This window comes from Gavialis gangeticus, unplaced genomic scaffold (genome assembly GCF_001723915.1).
Source record: "Gavialis gangeticus isolate Ggan-Ray unplaced genomic scaffold, GavGan_comp1, whole genome shotgun sequence".
NCBI lineage: Eukaryota > Metazoa > Chordata > Crocodylia > Gavialidae > Gavialis > Gavialis gangeticus.
The window spans coordinates 112,522,612-112,544,865 of NW_017729024.1; the positions used below are offsets into that span (position 1 = coordinate 112,522,612).

At 41.2% G+C, this 22,254-nt stretch overlaps 1 protein-coding gene across 2 annotated transcripts in view; it reads right to left on the bottom strand.

Moving 5' to 3' along the window:
* Positions 1-365: 365 nt before the first annotated feature.
* Positions 366-22,254, bottom strand: part of TYRP1 (tyrosinase related protein 1) — a 100,930-nt gene continuing 79,041 nt past the window's right edge. The window contains exons 1-8 of one of the 2 annotated variants that reach the window (XM_019517596.1): positions 13,413-13,593; positions 12,397-12,863; positions 8,301-8,623; positions 5,406-5,610; positions 4,468-4,635; positions 3,080-3,259; positions 1,607-1,753; positions 366-669 (exon numbers count right to left, since the gene is read on the bottom strand). In XM_019517596.1, the coding sequence (XP_019373141.1) occupies positions 464-669; positions 1,607-1,753; positions 3,080-3,259; positions 4,468-4,635; positions 5,406-5,610; positions 8,301-8,623; positions 12,397-12,778 (1,611 nt within the window). In that variant the 5' untranslated portion in view covers positions 12,779-12,863; positions 13,413-13,593 and the 3' untranslated portion in view covers positions 366-463. Of the gene's footprint in view, positions 670-1,606; positions 1,754-3,079; positions 3,260-4,467; positions 4,636-5,405; positions 5,611-8,300; positions 8,624-12,396; positions 12,864-13,412; positions 13,594-22,254 lie in introns of those variants that run through there. The other variant, XM_019517597.1, reaches the window with a different exon arrangement.

Consider the following 22,254-nt stretch of genomic DNA (forward strand, 5'->3'; position numbering starts at 1 on the left):
AAGATGATACTCACCCTGACTGTGCTTTTACCTTCCCCGGACACAAATGACAACATGCATTTCACACAGCTCTCAGTAACGCACGTCCTAGACTCAAGCCATTGACTTCCCCCTTCTCTACAAGCTTCCAATACGCTGCTCTCTAAGGCCGCTTGCACCCATGGACGTGAGCCTGGAAACTTTGGCGAGGCAGACAAGTAACAGACAAGCAGAGCAGGGAAACCGAGGCACACAAAGTAATGCGAAAGGCTCATTATCACATTCAAGATTGCGCTTTGGCCTGAATGTGCTGCCTGTTGCATGCAAGGTCTCCAAGACTGTATTGAAGAGGAGCCTAGAACTGAAGCAAATGTATCAAATAATTGAAATGTTCTGTAATTTATTTTAATGAAGATAGATTACTGGTATTTATAAATACAACAGAAATAACTGGTTCTGTTGGCTTAAGATGAAATAAGTCTCTTCAGACTACAGACTGGCTTGGAGTTGGCATAGTGTCGTAATCATCTGAATAGTGCTGATACTGGTCAGTGAGAAGAGGCTGATGTAATTCATCCTTGTTTTTCCTGGAGTGCACAATACATGTAGTGCCAACAAAAATAATTGCAACAAGAATCAGTGCAGTCACTATTGCAATAGTTATGATCTCTGTGATGTGGAAAGCTCGGGCTAGTGGAACAAAAACAGGAATAGGGGAAACAAAGTTAAATTACTAGGGAAGCAATTGAAAGTTATACCAAAGTCACATAGCCATTGTTATTTAATAACACTCTAAAGAAAAAATATAGTTTCATGTCACATTAGGAAAGTTTAGAAAATGATTTGCTATTGCAAATATAAAATAATTGCCTCTTAGATCAAAATATCTCCTGTCTGGCATAGATAAACACTTTTTTGTTTTGCAGAATGGGAAATTTAAATTTCACCTAGCCTGAGCCATAAAGGTCTTCATCCTTTATTTGGCTTTTGTTGGAGGACTCATACTTCTTTGTAGAATCTATTGACTTCACTGGGATTTCACATAGACACACATGTGTCTTCTTCTATGGGTAAAGTGCTTAAGGCAAAATTCTGTTTCACTTCACCTAGCAAACAACCAGAGGGCAGTTTGAGACTAATTCTTGACTGTTGTGTTGGAGTGATTCTATCCCCTCTGGACAAATAAAATTATAGAAATAGGGAGACATTTGTGCATATCCTGGAATGGCAATGAGATTCCTATAAGGGCAAAATTATATGCCTAAAAGAGCCAATAGAATAGCTCTTCCACAATAGTCAGGTAACTCAGAGTTAGTCTCAAGCAGTCATCCAAGATGTAAAAGAGAATTCTGCTCTTTGTTTCTAAAACAGAACTTCAAAGTTTGTTAATCTTTAGGGTTTTGGTTCAGTTCATCAGTGTTATGATTAAGGGTTTATACAGGCTCTAAATGATACAGGTTAGTCCAGTTTTAAAGCTAGTTATTCAAAAGTATTTTAGAACAATATCCAAATACAATTTGTGCAATTTAAAGCCAGCTTTATTAAATGGAACACTGATGCACATATACAAAATGAAGAAAGATGTAATAAGAAGATGGTGAGAGAGATCCAGGTTATAGGTATTTACCTGGCCATTGAACTTGATAACTGTAGCCCAGGCTTTCTGGTGCAGCAACAAACATCTGATCATTGGGAATTGGGGGCCAAAATGGCACCATGTTATACTGTCGGTTATGTCCAATGGGGGCATTTTCTAGTGGATATATGGAGATATCTAATTGGAAAGCAAGATATTTATTAACCTTTTAATAAATATTAAAAAAAAGAATATTCAAATGGTGTTCTGGAATCATTTATCTATACAACGGGCAGAAAGAGTAAAATATTTAAATATTTTTTTTCACAGTGACACTGAGGATCAGAGCACAAGATTTCTTTGAATGGACCAATTATCTAAATGAAACAAAAGATAGTTCAACCCAATATTTTAAAATGTGAGTCATGAGTTTGGGTGCCTGAGTCACCTTAAAAGAATCTAGTTTTCAAAGAAGGATACCCAGCTCTAAATGAAAAAAAAAATCAAGCCTTCTTAAGGTATCTCCGTTTGATACCAAATAACAAATCACTTTAAAAATGCAGGCCTGTGCTTATAGCAGTGGTGACTATACTTTGTGTGTAGCAGAGCTGTGCAAGGAATGGGCCAATATCTGGGTGAAATAATATATTAGAATAATGTGTCATTCTATTATGTCTGCCAGGATGGCATTTGATGTACTTTGAGTTGCAATGCAAATCAGGAAACTCACCCACCCCTACTCAAATCAAGAAAGGGTGAGTTGGAGCAAAAATGCTCTTTGGAAAATGTCACAAGATCTTGTGATAAATCATGTAACTGCTCTGTCTTGTATCAGGACATACAATAGCCTCTCTCATAGGGTAGATGGGAAAATACATTCCCCTTCTTGGGACAGCAGTATGAGAGCTCAGTTGTGCAACTGCAGTAGTTCTCAGTATGAGTAACAGCAAAAGGCTGCATTGCCTCAATGGGAGCATAATCTCTCCAGGGGCTCCTTGTATGGGTAGGATTTGAGGGAATTCTGCATCATCCGTTAGAATGGTACAAATTTCTCTTTGTGGTTAACTGACTACTGTCTTTCCTACTTTTCTTCTGTCCTTTTCTTAGTAATTAGGAAACAATGACATCAATTGTAAGTGGACCTTAAATTCACTTTCCCCTAGGAAAATGGAAGAATGACTCTTTGCATGGCCTTCCTAAACACCCAAGCTATAGTGGGTCACATGATAGCACTGGATGAGTAGCTGGGTTGTATACTAATTTTTTTCTAAGGACAAAAAAATCCTCAGAGTTTTAATGCACAAAGTGATTATACAACCCTGGGGAAGCTTGCATGATTTCTTTGTCTGTGCTCTACAGGAGACACTGTATTGGCATCAGGTGCTTTTCCATTCCTGGCCAAGTTTCTGCACAGACACAGAAGGCAGAGTGAAAGTCAAGGAGGATTTACCTATTAATGAACTATTTTGCAAGGGTAACAAGGTTTGCTGACCTGAAAAAATAATAGAAATGAACGTGTCTCACCAGCATTATGTCTCCTCAACCATTCATCAAACACAGCATCAGTAAATGTGTGCAAGAGGACAAAAATGGGATCATTTGGGGATAAATGAGTTTGCCCTCCTGTTCCATTCAGAAAAAGATGAGCCAAATTATGAAGGCTTCGAACTGCTGGATCATATTTCCCTGATGGATCACTGTACCCTAGGTATAGAAACAGAAGAATATAGTGAACATTTTCTTCAGAAGCAGCCGTCTCAACTGGTTACTGTCTTCTCTGAAAGGCTATCAAGCTGTTCTGTTGCCTTGTTTAACATAACCAATTTTTGCCTTCTCCATTTATTGGCATTTTAAATGTGTGGCTGCTATACCTCTAGACTATGTAATTTTCAGATGAAAATAATCTTTCTAAAGGAATTCTGCGACTCTGGGGTGCACTTGTTTGTTTGTGTGTGAATCAAGCAAAGTGGGATCTTGCAAATGGGCAAAAGTAAACCATTTTTAGCACCCAACTCATGGTCAAAACTTTGAATTTAGAAGGCACTGAACATAAATGAAACCATCACACATGCAGCTACTAACTGCTGATGTCAATGTAATGATTCTACCCTGTATCCTAATGGGACAGCTGTTCATGCAGTTTTCTACATCTTTTATACATTGACTTTTACCACATTTACTTTGGAAAACTACCTTCTGGCACAGGGTGTCTTAGAATTCTCACTGTAGATTCCCTAGTCTCACTGAACTAGCACTTAGTATGTGGAAATCTGGGTGTTAAGAGAGAATTTTCTAAAACACCAGGAAAATAGTCCAGTGTATAAACTTGGGCCAAAGCTTGGGTGGCAAAGGATTGTTCCTTTAAGGCTGTGTCTAAGTGCTCAGATCACGAGGCTTTGTTTTTTCAGGGGTGCTGACCACCAGCGGCTCCCTACCAGCTAATTTGGCCCAGAATTCCAATACTAGATTCTTCAACATAAACACCATAGGCCAGATCCTCGGCTGTTGTAAACTGGCTTCATTGCAGTTAGCACAGCTACAATCATTCAGCTGAGGATATGGTTCCTTATTTGGAAGTTAACTGCCCAGAGTGGCCCTATCAGAATCCTTCTTACCCCGGGATCCCTGAGATATGCAGCCACCACAGTATAGACAAGCTCATTGCATCTGCCCATGTGTGTGGCACACATATTGTGGCCAGACACAGCCTGGTAGCCCTCAGGAGCTGGCCCCCAAATTGTAAATTTTTTCCACTTAAACATAGGAAACTAACAAGAATAAATAGCTTGTGGTCAAACCCAGAGCTAACACTCTTAATTATTCACCACTGTGTGGCAAACTGGTAAATGCAGCAGGCTACCTGCCACATCCATTTGGGTTTAGTCACAGACATTTTTGTTTGTGATACTTACCTTCTACTGTATTACGGAAACTGTCTGTGGAATTTGAGTAGAAAGGAGGAGTGTCAAACAAACCAACTTCCAAACAAAGAGCCACATCCTCTGGCTCAGGAAGACGTTGTACCATTGGTCGGGCAACATTTCCAGCAGGATTCCTTCGAATTGGACCCCCCTCTGTGCCTGGATTTAGGGAGAAATAAAAATGGAATGGCAATGCATGATTTAAAAATGAGGTACCAAACAACAGGGTTAGGTGAAATACTGGGCTAGATCCTTGGAAAAGTTAAGCTACACTTGGCACAGGATCTGAGCCCCAACTCGCCTGATATAGACCAGACACCAAGGATCTTGCTTAGTATTATTGTAAGCTACCCAGTGTGGGACTCTTTTTTCCTTCTATAGGTGGCTGAGTCATAGACAGAAGTTGATTAGCTTGCAAAAGCCTTTATGGGAACTTTTTGCTCAGGCAGTCAGGGCTACATTCAGAAGTCCCAGGTTCAGTCCTTTGTGGCAGGTTTAACCCCTCAACCAGAGTTGTGATATTATATGATCTACCTTGTTATGATTGTGGTTGGAAAATGACTACGTGGATTCTACAGAGCACATTCCAAAGACATCAAAGGCACATTACAGTATTAATTTTTCTTTAATGAAGGATAGTTTTAATGCATCAGACAGCCAAAACAAATGGGTTCAAAACAAATTGTTTCTTTTTCTCATTCCTACTTTCATTGCAAACTTTTAACCTGTCTCAGCTGTTTTATGAAATAGAGATAATAACCCTTTAGTATGTCAACAAGTCTTATGACACTCAGAGTAATTTGCAATGCACTTTGAGATCCTCTAATGGAAGGCAGTACTGAAAAGTGAAGGGTTATTATTATTGTTATTGTTGTTATTAATATTATTATAGAAAATATCTCAAAATATCTGTCAGTAGACAAACTTACTGTTACAAATAGTTCCCAAAGTATCATAGTCTTCTAGATTTTCACATAGCACTCTCCACTGAGAAAAGATGGAGTTCTGACTGATAAGACTGGTATCAAAATTGCTTCTAGCTCCCATCAAATCATCTGTGCAGATATCACAGGTATTTCCACCAGTAGCAAAATTCCAATAAGGAAGTGCGAAAGTGGGATCCTGTAGCATCTCCTAACCGCAAGAACACATGTTAATGCAGGCCCTCACTCAAATAATATAACAAGAGGATCAAAATATTTTATGATGAGGTGCATTTCAATAGAACTTAAGTGAATTAAAGACACCCAGTGAGACTTGTGGACTTTAATCATACAGCTACTTTGGGAAATACGGCTCTACACACATACTATCAATACAGCTACAACCTGTACCCCCAAATTTGAGCTAGCACTAACACAGATCAACTTTTGTGCAGCTCACAGTGTGAGATGAAACAAGGCCCTAATTATCAGAATTGGGGTTGTCACCTCTGGACTTCCTAGGGTCACTGGCCACTTCTTTTCTTTGAACTTTTTATGAACTTTGTACTTTGGCCTTGGCTCCAGGCTTGACACTTGGGAGGCTGTCAAGCCTTTAGCTATGCCACTGCCACAGAGCTCTGCGGTTAGCAAAGTCAGTGTTCTAAATTTGATCAGCTTAAGCAGGACTATAGGGTAATGATGAAGAAGAGAAGGGAGTGATCATTCCTGGGTTTGCCATTCAATTCCATTTCTGCTTAGAGATGGAAGTTCTCTGAGGTCAGGGTAACCATCATGCTAGCTCAATTAATGACCTGGTTTACTAACCTGTACTTGATTAGTTTATTAATATCTTATTAGATCTAACATTAGAGTAGGTCCTTGGTTCTCGCTTCCCTTTTATCTTTATTTTTAAAAATGAATATATTTTGTTTCACGTCAAGCAGTAACTGTCACAAGGTGGTAATTACCTTACCAGGAATTATCTGATGAAACAGATTTTTATTTAAAAATGCCAGTTATCAGTACTGAAATATTGTCTTGAATGGCTTTAAGAAATTTCCAATGACATGCAGAAGAAAATTACCAGGTAACCTGGCTAACTGCCAGAAAGTCTGAACTTGCAGAGTCAACAACTTGAGATGAACCTACCATAGGGAGGTCCAGGTTCCATGCCAAGTTCAGTTTCAAAATCTTTTACAGTAAAAGCTTTGTTATCTGGCATGAGTGTGGTAATGGCGGTGCTGGTTATCTAAAAATTCTGGTTATCTGAGAGTTATATCTATCAAGGAAGACAGGAGCGCAGTGCAGCCACCCCCGCCAGGAAGAGCCCTGCACTGCCCCGGCCCTAGCCCACAGTGGCAGCCTGTCTTGCCCCACGCAGATACCTTTCCTCTCCCCTGACCCTTCCTTTGAAGACTTTTCTGTTGGGGGGAACGTGTGTACATGCACGTGTGTGCTCAGCCCCACCCCAAATGTTTTTCTCCCTCCATCAATGCAGATATCAACTAGAAGGGGTCCCAGCAGCTCCTACATTGGCAGCGTCACTAACTAATGTAAACAACAGAAATACTTGATGCACGTGCTGGATAGATTCGGAGATGATTCCCATTGCTAAGGTGAGGATTTGTATTGGGGGACATTGTCTCAGAATTTCCTGTGACACTGAAATAATACATTTTAACCAGTTCTAGCAATGATTTCCAAACCAATCATAAGTACTTATTTGTATTAATTGATTTAAAGCACTATCCTATTTTTGCAACATTTTTCCATCTGTTTACTAAAAGGTGCTTGTTTATCAGGTGTTTCATGTGCCTGGTTTCTTTTTTTTTGGTTTTTTTTTAGTCTATGATGTGTAGGCCTGGGAAGTAGTACATAAATATACACTGAAGTTTCTAGTTTCTTTTCTCCTGCTGATGAACACAAAAAATATTTGAGGCTTACAGAGGTCTGCACCTGGTTACGCTCAACAAATTGACTTAGTCTACCACATAGTTTACTAAAAGAATAAACAAAAGATAAAGCACATGCTATCAAGTGTTTAATCATTTGGGAAATGCTGATCGAAAACCAAATTTGATTATTTCCCCTCCCCTATATTTTATGAAATGTATTTTTTTCTAAATGTGTTTCTTTTGCTCAAAAGGTACACAGTACAGGAGTTGATATCTACTTTTTCTTTTTTTATTTAAGGTTATTTATATCAAGGGTGTTTATACTCTTTTCCATGACAAGCAGTGATTTGTGGAATTTTTCCTCATATTGAAACATTTTGAGCTTGAAACAATGGGGGATTGAGTCTATGGTATGGTGCCTGATTAAAGGGTTTCCCTCCCTCCTGTGGAGAGTTCCTGTGGAGAGAAAGGAAAAGCTGGACTATTCCTATTTATGGAATGGAATCTCCTGTCCCCCTCTTTTCTAGCTGTTTGAACAAATCACACACTTCCAAGGTGACTGCTTCTTTTATCTCACTGATTTATTGATATTACTCCACCTCCAGGCACATCTGAGTCAAGAATCAGGTCCCAGAATTTAGAAGACTCATTAACACTTAATTTTATCACCGTTAGCAATTAATTTCATTGCTCAAATTAAAGAATGTAGATGTTCACTTTACACCTGCTTTGTTAAAGGAAACTTTTGAGACAAATTTTGTATTTTTTTTTTACTAGCATCCCTAAAATATTTTTTACTGTAAATATGCTCCTGGCAGCCTAAAGACCTAAAGCAAATCAATTAATGTTAATATGCCTGGTAACACTGGGATTGAAAAAGTGATAGAAACAAGCTAGAAGGATATACTATTTATCCTTCACTAGTGGACTATAGGGAGAAATAATTATTTAATGGTACAGCATAAAATATGAATAATAGCAAGTTCAATACAAATGCAAACTTCACCTGCATGTCTCTTTCTAATTGCAGGAGATGGTACCTATGCCAGGTGAGAAATGCTGGTCCTTCATGAGAGAAATCCACTCCTCCAAAACTCTGCTGCCCTGGACCAAGGAAAGTCTTTCTGACAGAGTAATAATGGGACCACACAAAGTAGTTATAAATGGACACATTCTCGAATTGTGGTGTGTTGCCATCTGGTCCAAATATCTCCTCATGCCTTCTGGTGGCTATGACAATGTCAGGATGTATTGTACTCTTGGCTTGGTGTAGGGCATTGATAAAACGATTCTTCTCCTCTGCACTCAGGTCCAGAAGGTTTCTTCTGACTTTAAAGATTAAAAAGATGTCAGTTATGAAGGTAGAAGACAGGGCAGATTTGCACCTTATGGACTGAGAAATGCATAAGCTTTCATAAGCAACAGCTTACTTTAGCAGATGCTATGTTATGAAATTATGAAGATACTGAAGGTCTTGTTACATTTGGGTAGTTTCTGTGGTTGTTATCCATTAGCAGGAGTACCTTTCTCATGAACTGAGCAGTAATACCCCAGTCTGAGCTAGGCACCAAACTCCGGCCTAAACTCCATTTTGACCTAGAGCGCTGCCAACTTAAGCTTCTGGATGGGAATGAGGCCCTAGAAATGCTCAGGGGATTTATAAGATACACCAACAGCACTGAGTTCAGTTCAAAGTACAGCATCCACAGTCCCTTTCAGACAAAAACACAGTCAGTGAAGGTACTGCTATCCTTCCTTTCATAGAAATACTAATGGTGAGAGCATTCTAATCTTCTGTTAAACCTTGAGCATTGAACACCCAGTAAAATCCTGGGTCCAAAAGGAGGGAAAGCAAGAGGGGCCGTAGCCTAATGTTTAGGGCACTCAGCAGGAAGGGTGAGGGGAGAGGCTGGCTTCTGATCTTTGCTCTTCATATTATATTAGACAATCAGTAGATAACAAGCAGAAATAACTCTGGGAGTAGGGTCCAGAATGCACAGTGATGTAGCAAGGGATGGGGGAGGCAAGTGGGGCAACTACCCCAAGTGCTGAAGCAAAGGAGCCTCAACAGGCGCTGCGAGGCATGGGACAGAGCCATGAGTGGCTCGCTTGGGGGAGTGTGGGGATGTGGGAAGGGTGGCCCCAGCTGCTGCGTGCACTCAGGGGCAAGCATGGAGGGTGTGTGCCCCCTGGATCTGTGTGCGGGGCAAGGGCAGGCTGTAGCTGTGGGCTTTGAGCCACTTGGAGCTACAAACTTAACTGCTACAGCACTGAGACTGCATGGCTCCCACAACTGAATGTCCCAAACATTGGGCTGTGGAGTCAGGCTCCCTTTTGTTTACTCCTCTTCTCTCCCCTTGACTCTTATAGTATAGTACTGCACATTCAGCAGGAAGGCTGGAAGGTCGACCATCCAGATTTTTCTGTAGCCTCATAATTGGAGCCATCTCCTAGGAAGTAGGAGAGGTGAGCTGGAATTTTCTCAGGCTGATGGTTTACCTCCTAGTTCTTATACCCGTTGGGCCAGTACACTAACCAGTAAGCTAGTATTAAAAAAGAGGGCAGCATCACAGTCACTAGATAACACCTACCTTCAGCAGATGATTTGGCAATCCTGAGTTGTACTGTGATGCCTAAAGGTTGTCGTTTAGCCCCATGTGAGCGAATCAAAGAAACAGGGTTGTATGCATAGGCTAAAGGTGCCTGATGTGCAGGCTTCAATCTGACACCTAAACTGAAAGACCCATTTTCTCTTGGTTAGCTTGTGGCAGTTTTCACTCAGCATGTGGAATCTTTGCATCACAATTTAGAGGCATCTAAGTTTCCCCATTACTACATAGGGTGTTTAGGTGCCTATTTCTCTGATCCTCTATCATAAGAGTCGAACGCTAATCATTAGGCACCGCAATACCTCAAATGGAACCACTGAAAGAAGCAATCTCACCTTCTTTCCTCAAACAACTTCTTAAATCAGACAAATGTCCCTTTATTTACCAGCAAGCAACCACTTATTTTAGTTATTACAATTATACTGAAGACTAAAAGCAAGCAGCACTTCAGTTGGTTGAGAGATGTGTGGGTTAAGTCCTGGCCCCACTTAAATCAAAAAGAATATTGTCTTTAACTTCATTTGGATCAGAATTTCACTCAGTAACCAAGTTTCCTAAACATGTGATTTTGCTTGTGATGGGTTTAACTGAACTCCAAAACACTTTGACGTTTTCTGTACACCAGTAATATGCTTTTTAGAAATAGTTATACATACTATTGATTTAGATAACACGTAATACTTCATTTTTATTTTGAAATGTTTGCTTCAACAGTCTCTGGCATGTATTTTGGAGCCCTCATAATACTACATGATTCAAAATGATGATTGCATCAACTCACAGTGTAAAACTGTTTGTGATATCTATTATGTACACACAAATAACAACCCAATAATTGTTTGTAAAAGCCAAACATACAGTGATTAATTTTAGTGTCAATAAACAAGCTTATCTCATTGAGTTTATTTTGGTATAAAGTTTCTGACTTTGGTAACTGTTTAGTTTGAATAGTTTCTAAAGGCTTAGGGGCTGACTACCAGATGTAGGGTGACCGTACATCATGTTGTCATAAGGGTAGCCCTGTTTAAACATCTCTCCTGGGTATCTTACTGGTTTTGTTTATTCTGTGCTTGTCTGCTCACTTTTGTCCTGTTTCTAGAGATTGACTACATGCCTGGGACAAGTGTCTCTCCTGCCCACACTCCTCCTCTCTGCTTACCAGCACAATGCATTGAGATCAGAGAAGGGAAAGGATGTGTGAAAAGATTCATAGATTCATAGATGTAGGGTCGGAAGGGACCTTGTAGATCTTCTAGTCCAACCCCCTGCTCTGGGCAGGAGAGAAAACAGGGCTCAAATGACCCCAGCCAGGTAAACTTCGAGCCTCCTCTTAAAGACCCCCAGGATAGGAGACAGCACTACTTCCCTTGGAAGTTGGTTCCAGATCCTAGCCGCCCCGGACATGAAGAGGGAATATGTCCCATTTTGAGATTCAGGAAATATGGTCACACTAATTAGATGGTGTAATTGACTTAACTCCATTGACTCCAATGATATATTAACTTTTGCTTTTGTATTGCAAGTTGAAGCTCAGTTGGGTTTTTCAACATTAAACTCCCCTTCAGCACTTGGTTTGAGCGCTTCACTGTTTTTGGCTATACTGCTTCCAGTTTCTGAGTTAGCCTGTTTAGCTATTTAGTGCTAGCTCAGGTGTCTCTACACAGCACTGAGCCATGACCTTAATTTTAATTGTGATATCTTTAACTTTTTAAGCCTTTACGTTGGATTGCATTAATTAAATATTACTAATATAGAGAAAAAAGAGACAGAGCTGATATTTGTAATAAACATTTCCTTATATTACAGATCTGTCATATTCCATCAACTCAGATGAAGTTCATCACTTAATTTTAACATTGGTTTAGGGGAAGGGTTGGGTTGCTGATTTTCAGGGTAAAGCATTTTGTAGTAGTCCAATAATACATTTCAACTTTCATTAATATTTGAACCCTCATTAGTTCAAACTGCTGGGCCTTAATAACATGGATACTAGGCGCTTTCCCTTTCCACTCTATCCCTTCTTAGAAATACTTTATCTTTTACAGACCCTGTAGTGATTTCACAAACCATACTTCAAAAATCTTTAAATACCTAAAGGCTGGTATATTTAAATTTCAATATTAAAATGTAGACCACTCAGAGTCATGATCGCAGCACTAACTTACATAGTTTCTAATTGTTTAGATCCTCTGAAGTTGTTGGGAGTAGGTACCAGAATAAGAACTATTCTGGTGATTATTTTTGCAAGATGAAAAAAGTTATAGTTGCACAGGAATTTTGGATTCACAGAATTACCATCAAATCTATCAAGCACATACCTCCATTTTAAGCATAAAATAATTCCAAAACCCCCATATTTTTACATCTTATAATTATTTATATTATTTAGGTGTCAGGGATATTTTAGTCTCTAAAGAAGATAGGAAGTCAAATGTATCTTACACTGAGCATTACTAACAGATCAAGTCTCTCCATTATTGCTGATATTCTTACCTATGTGGATCTGCTGGTCACAGGCAGCCCCAGTCCAGCCAGGTTGACATGATCCACAGTTGAAACCGGAGAAGTTTCCATTGCACCTGCAGGTTTGGTTGAAAAAGCGCAAGGGCCACTGTTCACGGTCATCCCGGCCATCGTGCATGTACTGTGGGCCATGGGGCCGTGAGTCTGCAATTACTGGCATACACTGACCTCTCCCAGAAGATGAACCACAACGGTCAGAGCCAGGGCCAGATAATGGAGACAAATCTGGACAACACTCACCACTTATTAGGGCTTCAACTGTAGCACATTGGTGGGGGAACTGAGCACTAGCTTGGCTCAGCAAGGTAAGAAGCTGTGGTAAAAAGAGAAGCAGCTGTATGCAGATCTGCATAATGACAATCCAAGTGAGAGGGAAACCAGAGGTTCCTCTTGTGAATCTGCAGCTTTGCCTTCTGCCTAGTGAAGCTCAGTATAAACTAGAGGAAAGAGAAATGTTTGAGAGCAAGCACAGTTGCAAGAAACACTTTGATTCACAGATAAAATTACTAAGCCATCTACTTTGCTACTATCTCTTTCAGAATATGGCAAAACCAGTATGATACACTCTGGCTTTGCTTAACAAAAATTTAAAAAATTCTCTTAGCAGAGAAAGGGTCTCAATCCTTCCAAACTACAACTCTCACAGTCTTAATGACAGAGGCAATGCGGTGCTCCACATCTCTCATAGCCCACAATGTACACATTATTTAACTTCACTGGCACAGACTCTTCCACTCGTAGACCTCTAGCAGCTTTCTAAACATTAATTCTTAATGCACTCCTGCCAACCAGACGACCTTTCATCAATACTAAATGCTACAAATTGTGAGGAATTAGTAACTTCAGTCTAACTGTTTCTTTGCCCTCGCATCCCTTCTGAATTAATCTGATACATATCTCTTGTTGTACGTTTAGCCTTCTCTTGCTTCTACCGTCTGCTGTATCGGAGATTTTGTAATAAATGAAAAACTACCAAATCTTCTTACCTCTGTACTGTACCCTCTTTTCTGTCTTTGGCAGTACTTCTTTGATGAACTCCGCCTGTTCTACCCAGGACTAAGCAGTACTAATTTCTTTCCTGTTTGAGTCTGTTTACTAATCCTGGTTCTGCCAACAGTTTGGTTTGGCCTCACGCTCTCTTTCCTATTAATCCTTTTCTACTTCAGTGATTTCCCCAGGCTTTAAATACTCCAAGAGCACATGATTTCTTTCATGCTTATCTCCTTGTGATTTTACAAGTTTCAACAAAGGTCAGTAATTGTAATTGAAACAAAACAATCAAGAACCATGGAGGCTTTTATATTTTAAGGAAGGTTTATTTGAAAATAGATAATTACTTAGGTGAAGAAAACTGAGGAAGTTTATGCTGAATTTTCTTTCCTCAAATGGATAATTACATTTTCAAGAGAAAGGACAACAAAGGACAAGAGTTATATTATTTAAAAAGTAAAATGCTTTTGTTTCACACAGTGAATATTGAATATTCGCTTGGACCTGTGTGAATAAATGATTTTTGGTTGAATAACCGTACCAAAAATCAAATAAAAAGTCATTTTTTATCCCTGGAATGATTTTTTCTTTCTTTTTTTCACTGAGGAAGAACAAAGATGAAAAATGTTGTTTTGCATCAAATAAAACATTACTCAGTTTATTGTAGGTAAAACTTCCACTGACTATAACTGATTTCACCCACCCATACCTTTTTTTCTGAATCCCTATCTTTGTCAACAAGGACTGTCTTCAGTAAGGAAAGATTCGTCAGGAAAGAGTGAAGTATCGGTATAAGTATACACAGTTTCTGGGAAACATTTCAAATGCTACCCAGCATGTAGCAGAAAATGGCTTCTGCAGTCCTTCCCACTTGTATAGCTAAGCTAAAAAGTGAGAGGACTGCACCACTGGAAGACACTAAAATAATTTTTTTTCTAAACGTATTGTTCCTATCATGCTGGGTTCACTGTGGATCATCCTACTGTACCTGGTAACCTGTGATTCATGTCACCTAACCAGAACCTGTGAGTTCTGTTTCAGCTAAATAGGCCCTCAATATCTCTCTGCCTAACACAGGGGTGGGTAAAATACAGCCCGTGGGTCAAATGTAGCCTGCCAGGCCATTCCATCCAGCCCATGGGACCCCTAAAAAATTTAGAAAATTAATATTTACCTGCCCGTGGCTGCCTGTCATGAAGCCCTTGAAGGCTTGCCAAAACTCAGTAAGTTGCCCTCTGCCCAAAATAATTGCCTGCCCCTGGCCTAACACCATCTGAAGCAGTCGAAAGTCAATTTTATGGGGCTACTCAGATATTTCATCTTCCATATGTCTGCAAGGGGCATTTTTTGAAGGGTCAGCATTAATAGGACTTCCATTAAGCTTTCTCCTTTGTCTTTCTATGAGCTTCTCCCTGTCTTCTCCTCTTCATTCTGCCTTGTTTCCTTCAAGGGCTAGAATTTCACTCTGGGCCTGTGTCATTTTGGCCACATGGAAGATGAGTCCAACATCACTGGGTGTGAAAGTAAACTAGGGGCAGTAAAATATTTTGAACTTTGGATTGAAACTAAACCTTAGTTTAATGAAGAAAAATGCATGTTTCTAGTAGTTCTAGTAGCAGACACATACAGGACATTACCTAGAAAAATCCTGGTGAACTTAAAGGGCTTAAGGGGAACTAAATTATGGCCCTCAGAGGAAGCCCAAGCAAAAGGACCATTGGAAAATACACATCAGATGGGCTTGTCAGTGCCTACCCTGATGTTGAGGCAGGGAAAGGCCAGAAAAGTCCTTGACTTATTATAGCCACCTTCTTGTAGGTCACTGCTCAACTTTTTTTTTTGGAGGTGTTTGCCAACTGGAACCCAGGAAGTGAAATTGCTGTGCCACATGCATGGACTCTTTGGGAATGGAAGCAACCCCCTGGCCCTACAGCATCATTACCAGTTCTACACTGCTAACAACACCTCAGGCTGCCCCTGGGAAAGCTTTGCTAATTGGATGCAGAGTGCTACCAGGGAGCCACTCAAGTTTTGTTATGGAACTAAGGCCATACCAGACTCCATTCCATTCTTTTGTAAGCCACTGTGGACTCGAGAAGGACCTGCACCCTCAAAGGCAACCAGTGACGGCATTCCAGGTGGCAGGTGCAGCAGAGGGTGCACGGTGGCCCTGGTTTCTTCCACTGTTTGGAGAGCGACCATGCCCCTATCTGTTATTATTGTTGTTGGAACCAAGACATCTCCACTACCAGGAGATGAACTGCAGCTGTCTCTGATCACACCAGCAGGCAAGAATATCACACGGTTCCTCGTGAACTGGGAACTGCTGAACTGGACTTTAGCTGGACATGACCTGAACCAACAAGGACCCCCAGACTGGGTAGTTCCACTAAAGGGCACACACTATGACAAGCTCATGCCAACAATTTGGTTTAAATTCTATGGGCACATTCCCATTTTGGAGGGATTCCATGAGCCAGGATTGTACAGGGTGGAATTGGGCCAACAACAACAAACAGTTTTAAATTTCAACCCCCTGATCACAAACCTCCCTCTCCTCCAACGTTTAAAGCCCCAATTTTGAGACCCATGTGTTAAAATTGGTTCAACAGGAAGAAGTGGTTCTTCAATGTCAGACTTCTCTGAAGGAGGTTCAAAACCACTTAGATGGTATGAATATCTCTCACATTGCATCTGTTTGTGTTCCCCTGATTGGAACTAGCCATAAAGGTTGGAATGAATAAGTAAAAATGTGGCAAGGGGCCAACCATGTAAATAGACTAAAAAGGGAATTCAGTGATTGGATTGCACCAGTGGGAACCAGAGGCTCTTTAATTGATGCCGCAAATATAGAAGTTCTTGCTAATAAAGTGTTATATGCCACTGAAAATATGGGGAAAATGGGAACCCCATTAATAGCATCTTTGAAACAGCTAAGTGAGGAACAGCAGTTAATAAGTAAGGTATTTCCTTGGTGGGAAGGACTCATAGAAGGGGATGAAGGGTTAAGAATGTCTTGTGTACAGTCCCTCTAAAATAATATCTCATTGGCTTCAGCGTGTGAGCAAGCTCAGGCTCTCACCCAAAACATAATCATGGGAATGATTTGGCAAGCCACAGCGGGACAAATTCCCATGGAAGCAATCAACCTGATTCAGCCACATGTAACAGAGAAAGAATTAGCCCTCCAGCCCTGGTGGAGATTAGTTAATACTTTGTACAATCATCACCAGCAGAGCTTGCAGTTACTCCTGATAACTGTGGCAGGCAAGGAAAGTAGAATAATCCACCCAGTAGTCCCACTGGGATTACAGATTGATGATAACTCCGTAATGTGCTCCAGAGATCATAACACTTGGGCCTGGCAGAAAGAGAACGTGTGGAACACAGTGAATGTAAGAGGGGGTAGAATAAAAGAAGGTTTGGGGTACATATGTGAAGACCAAGCATTGGAGGAACATGATGAATGCTTCCCACAACCTGGAAATCATTTTCACTGTTCCTTTGATGTTATCCAGGAAAGGGAATCTGTTATTGTCTATGTTGGTAAAGCATGTGTGTGTGTGTGAGAACAAGATGTGATATTGTATTGATTAATGGACATTGGATTCAACACATGGTGCCTTACATTAATCACTGCTTCTGTACTGTAACCACCATTGTTACTTGTGATCTTAAGGTTACTGTGCCTATATGGACCATACAACATTTGAATGCCTATCCTGAGCTTTACACGGCTGTTTCTCCCATTTCACTGGGAAAGGGTCTCATTGCCATCAAGAAACTATTAACTCATCCCTCTTTACAAGCTGAGCTGCAAAGGCTCATAACTTTGGGAGAGAATGGCAGCCTCGAGATTCAACACAACAACCAGCAGATCTCTAGGCTGGCAGCCACAGTTAAAAACACTGGCCATCACTCCTGGTGGGAAGGTTTGTTTGGGTGGAGCCCCAGTGCAACAGGTCTTTTGAATATCATGCTTCACCCCATTGTGGTTATCATTGGTTTCCAAATTATACTAGCAATTGGTCTGGTTCTGCTGGGTTGCTGGATCAAGTGACTGATCCAGAGGTTGCAATGGATTGAAGAGCAGATTCTGTACCAGGGAGGAAGGATGTGATGGGGATACTCACTCAATGCAAGCACCCCATCAATGGGGGGACTTACCTGTCGGCTCCTGCGGAACCCTGGCAAAGTACCCAGCCTGTCTGACTCACGAAGGAGTCCTTCCTCTCCACCTCTGTGTGAACCAGAACTGATTAGAAGAAGGACTTACAAAAGGCAATGAAGATGCAGTGAAAGACACACCTAAACCCCTCCAAATAAGGGTGACAGGATTAAGGGAACTTCCCTAGTCCTATTTGCATCAGAGATGGGAAAGGGAGGCACCTCCATTAACATTCAGAATGGAGAACAGGGATTTCAAGGCATGGGCTGCACTGAATTCTAGGACAAGAGAAGCAGGGGAGCCCTGCATGACGGGGAATCTCTGCTCCAAATGCTAATTAACCCATATCTGCACACACCCAGGTCAGCATTTATCAGACTAATTCTAGTGATGACTCTTTTACTGGTACCCAAAACACTGAATCTGCCTGTTTGAATTGTGAGATCCCTCAATGTAATGCCACCCATAGCAAGGAGTGATCAGTTCCTATTATCCAGCATATGACCCATCATTTACCCACAAACAAACTTAGTGTTCTTCCTTGAGCCATTGTTAGTTCTCTACAAAAAGCTCAAGTTTCTGTTCTGGTGGTTGGATCCCAACACTGAACTGGTTCCACTTTCCTGCCTGGAACACCTCCACTGATTGTGCTGAGGGCTCTGCCTGTCTGCAAGCTTCAGCAAACACCTGGGAACCTTGATTGATTCAAGCCTCGCTGAGTGGTGAGACCCCCAACTCTCTCCCTCTCTCTCTTTTATTCCAGGCACAGCTTTCTAAACCTGACTTTTGCTGATCAAACTTGAGCTAGACTTCCCCAAATACCCAGTTAAAACTGTGTAATATTGCAACTGCTTTGTTTGTTTGTCTCTCCTTGTATGGCTATTACTACTACTGTCATTATAAGTTTCATATACCTGGCAATAAAATAACCTTTATGGTTAAGCTGGTTGCCATACTCTCTCTGAACCTTATTTACACTTCCTTCTCCTCAAGCTTCCCATTTGCTCTGCAGCAATGCTTCTTTTACCTACACCAAAGATCCTTGTAAAGCCCAAAAATCCTGTGGGGTTTGCTTATCAAGGGAGTTACTACCAGGAAAAGTGGGACAAGAGATTGGGCAGTGCTGAGCCGGGGCATATGAGGGTGTCAGCCTGGTAATGCTAACTGACCCGGCCCGGCTCAGATGTACTCTGTTCCTGTGCAGAGTTCAGGGTACATGAGGGTGTCAGCCTGGAAATGCTGAGTAACCCTGCCCATTCAGACTTGCTCTATTAACTTGTGTGTGTGCATTGTGTCTGACTTGCATTTTATTGTTGCCCTGTTGAACTAAGCTCTGTGCTGAGTCTGGGGCATATGAGGGTGTCAGTCTGGAAATGCTGAGTAACCCTGCCCACGCAGTTGTGTCCTGTTAGTGTGTGTGTGTGTGTGTGTGTGTGTGTGATTGACTTTGTGGCTGGAAGAACCCAGTCCCACTGAAACTAAGCCCTGCAAGATAGCTCTACTGGGGGTGAGGACTTGCTGAAAGGAGGGATAGAGCTCCGTATAGAAACACCAGTGACACAAGCAATACATTGATAAAATTACAGAGACCCCAGAAATGTAACTCTAATAAATGAGCGCACCCCAAAGGGATGGGCAAATCTGGTAACATCAGAGGAAGCCCAAGCAAAAGGACTGCTTAGACGTACTACTTGGGGAAAGTTTGTCTGCAAAAAGTTCCTCGTGGGGGTTGCCACAGTGAAGAGTTCCTACACAGCTACATCACAGCCTCAAAATGTGGATTTGGACAATATATACATGTAGTCACAGAACTGTTGTCTGCATCCATTCCATGCTCCCAAATCTTCCCTTAAAGGGCCTACAGAAGTAACTGTAGCCACAACTGCATTCTGTAGTATTCAAGCCAGGCACAGTTCTTTTCATAGGCCTTCACATGATGCTGTTGCACTAGGATCTTCCTGCTTCCCTCCTGTGTCTGGGTGGGTTTGAGCCTAGAGAGAATTCTAGTGCACTAATTTTCCACTGTTTTACTAATGGCTGTAAATACAGGAAGTTACAGCAGATGGGTTTATAAAGTCACACCTCAGCTAACCCATGATAACTTTGTCATGTAGACCTGAACCAATTAGTTTTTCAACAGTAATGGTAACAAATAGACTTTTATGCAGCAACTTGTTCTAGCAGCTGCCTTTTTTGCCTGACCTGAAGAGAGTTGTGAAAATGCATTTGGTTTTATTTGTGCATGAATAGTGAGTAAGGCTGCTATGTCAGATATGCTTGAACTCAATTTGATGAATTATTTAGTCAGCTGTCAATTATACATTCACCGTCCTCTGGCACTTGCCAAGTGCCTAAATAATTTTTCAGAATTATGCTGCAATCCAGAAAGGAATCATGCACACCTCAAACCTAGGTATTGCAACTCCTTAAAATGAGGCATCTGAGCCTATCAAGTGTTTCAAGGAATAAGACTTAGGTATCTATGCTTCCTATAAAGCTAATGAGGAATCTTAGGTATCTCCAAATGGTGACCAGCCAAAACCCCTTGCTGAGTGGGAAGCCACCCAGAGCTAGCCAACAGGGAACACTAAGTGCAGGAGTGCAACTGAACTTCTATTTGTTCCTGCAGATTTGGGAGACTAGGAGGGCATCAAAATACTGGACCATGTAAGATGGAAATTGAAGATTTTTTAATTCTCCACTATTCCCATAGTAAAAAATTAGGTAAGAAGAAGAAATGTTAAAAAGTGTGAGAGAGAGATTTTTACTTTAAAAGTAAAACTTTTTTAAAAGAAGAAAAGTAAGTTTTATGTGAAAGTGAAATTTTCACTTGCTAAAACAATCCCTTTTCCCATTTTCTAATTTTCCTTCTCTAAATGTTTTTATTGAAAAGGGAAGTAAGAGAAAGTGTTTCTGTTATCTTTTTTTCTAATGTAAATTGGAAGAAATAGGAGTGAAAAATGACATGACAGAATATGTTTTCCTCCTTTTTCCCCCTACCTTTTTGTTACACTTTCTCCCCTTTTTAATAAAGAAACAAAGCACAAAAATTATGAAAAAAACTCTACCCACCAAAATAAAATATTCCAAAAAAGGACCTGAATCCAGAAGAAAAAATTTTAAAATAAAAACTTTTATAACATTTAATTTCAATGTTTGAGACAAGTGTTTTTAGACAAAAAATTGAATAAGAAAATCCTTTTGTTTTTATTTTTTGTAAAAAAGGGAGTTGCAACAAGATCTTCAAATTATGTATTAAAAATATTCAAACATCTATTAATCAACTTTTAATCATTTGTAACCTATTAAGAAATATACCCTTACTGCAAAGTAAAATCAAAATGAATACATCACCCTTTAAATACCAGCAAGTTCGCACTGCAAGTCTATATAAGCCATTCTGGATGAATGATTTTTGTTTGGCATTCTTTTTAACATGATGCAGAAAAGACTACCTGTGGGCACATCTACACATGCATTTACTCCAGCCTAGATTTAAACTGGTATAAACTAAGCTGAAGCAAAGGTATTTGGGTAGGTGTCTACACATGCAAGGATTAGGGAGAAAATTTACTCCCAGGTCCCTGAAGCCCTGCAATGGGCCCCTGTTACTACTGGGGGGAACTCCAGGCTCCAGCTCCAGCTTCCAGCACCTGGCAGCCATCTTTAAAAGCCATTCCAGCCCTCTGCTCTCTGCCCAGCCTCTTCTTTGCCCAGGAGCAATGTGTCAAGCACAGGGGCAGCATATGGCAGCTCTGTTCTTAGCCACTCTGCCTCCTTGTGCTATGGCTGTTCTGACACCTGCCCCTGGCAGCAATGACCAGCACCCTGAGCTCCTGCTGGTCACTGTGATTGCCCTGCTGGCCCGCCATGCTGACTGCCACCTGGCCCATGGTTGGTGACAGGGACCATGAGCTGATCACTTTCACCATCCGCCATAAAGCTGGCAAGTCAGTCAGCAACACGGAAGTCCCTGACTTCAGGAAAGCCGACTTTGGCAAGCTCAGGAGGCTTGTCAGTCAGGCTCTAAGGGACCACGACCCCAGGGAGAGGGGAGTTCAGGAAAAATGGTTGCTCCTCAAGGGACTGATCCTCAATGCACAGGCTAATTCTATTCCATCTTGGAGGAAAGGCAGCAAGAGGGCACAGCACCTCTTAGCAAAACTGGCCAATTGTGGCCTTGGGTCCACCACGATCTGCTGGCTGGAGAACCAGCTCTGTGGTCAGACCCAGAGGGTAGTAATTGATGGAAGTCAATCGTCATGGTGCCCTGTGACCAGTGGGGTCCCACAAGGCTCTGTCCTTGGACCCATATTGTTCAACATCTTCATTAATGATGTGGACATTGGAGTCAGAAGCGGACTGGCCAAGTTCGCCAATGACACCAAACCTTGGGGCAAAGCATCCACACCAGAAGACAGAAGGGTGATCCAGGCTGACCTGGACAGCTCAGCAAATGGGCAGATGAGAACCTGATGGTGTTTAATGCTGAAAAATGGAAGGTTCTCCACCTTGGGAGGAAAAACCTGCAGCACCTTTATAGGCTCGGCAGTGCTTCACTGGCTAGCACTATGGAAGAAAGAGACTTGGGGGTCATCATTGACCACAAGATGAACATGATCCTGCACTGTGATGCTGCAGCTAGTAAAGTGACCAGAACACTGGCTTGC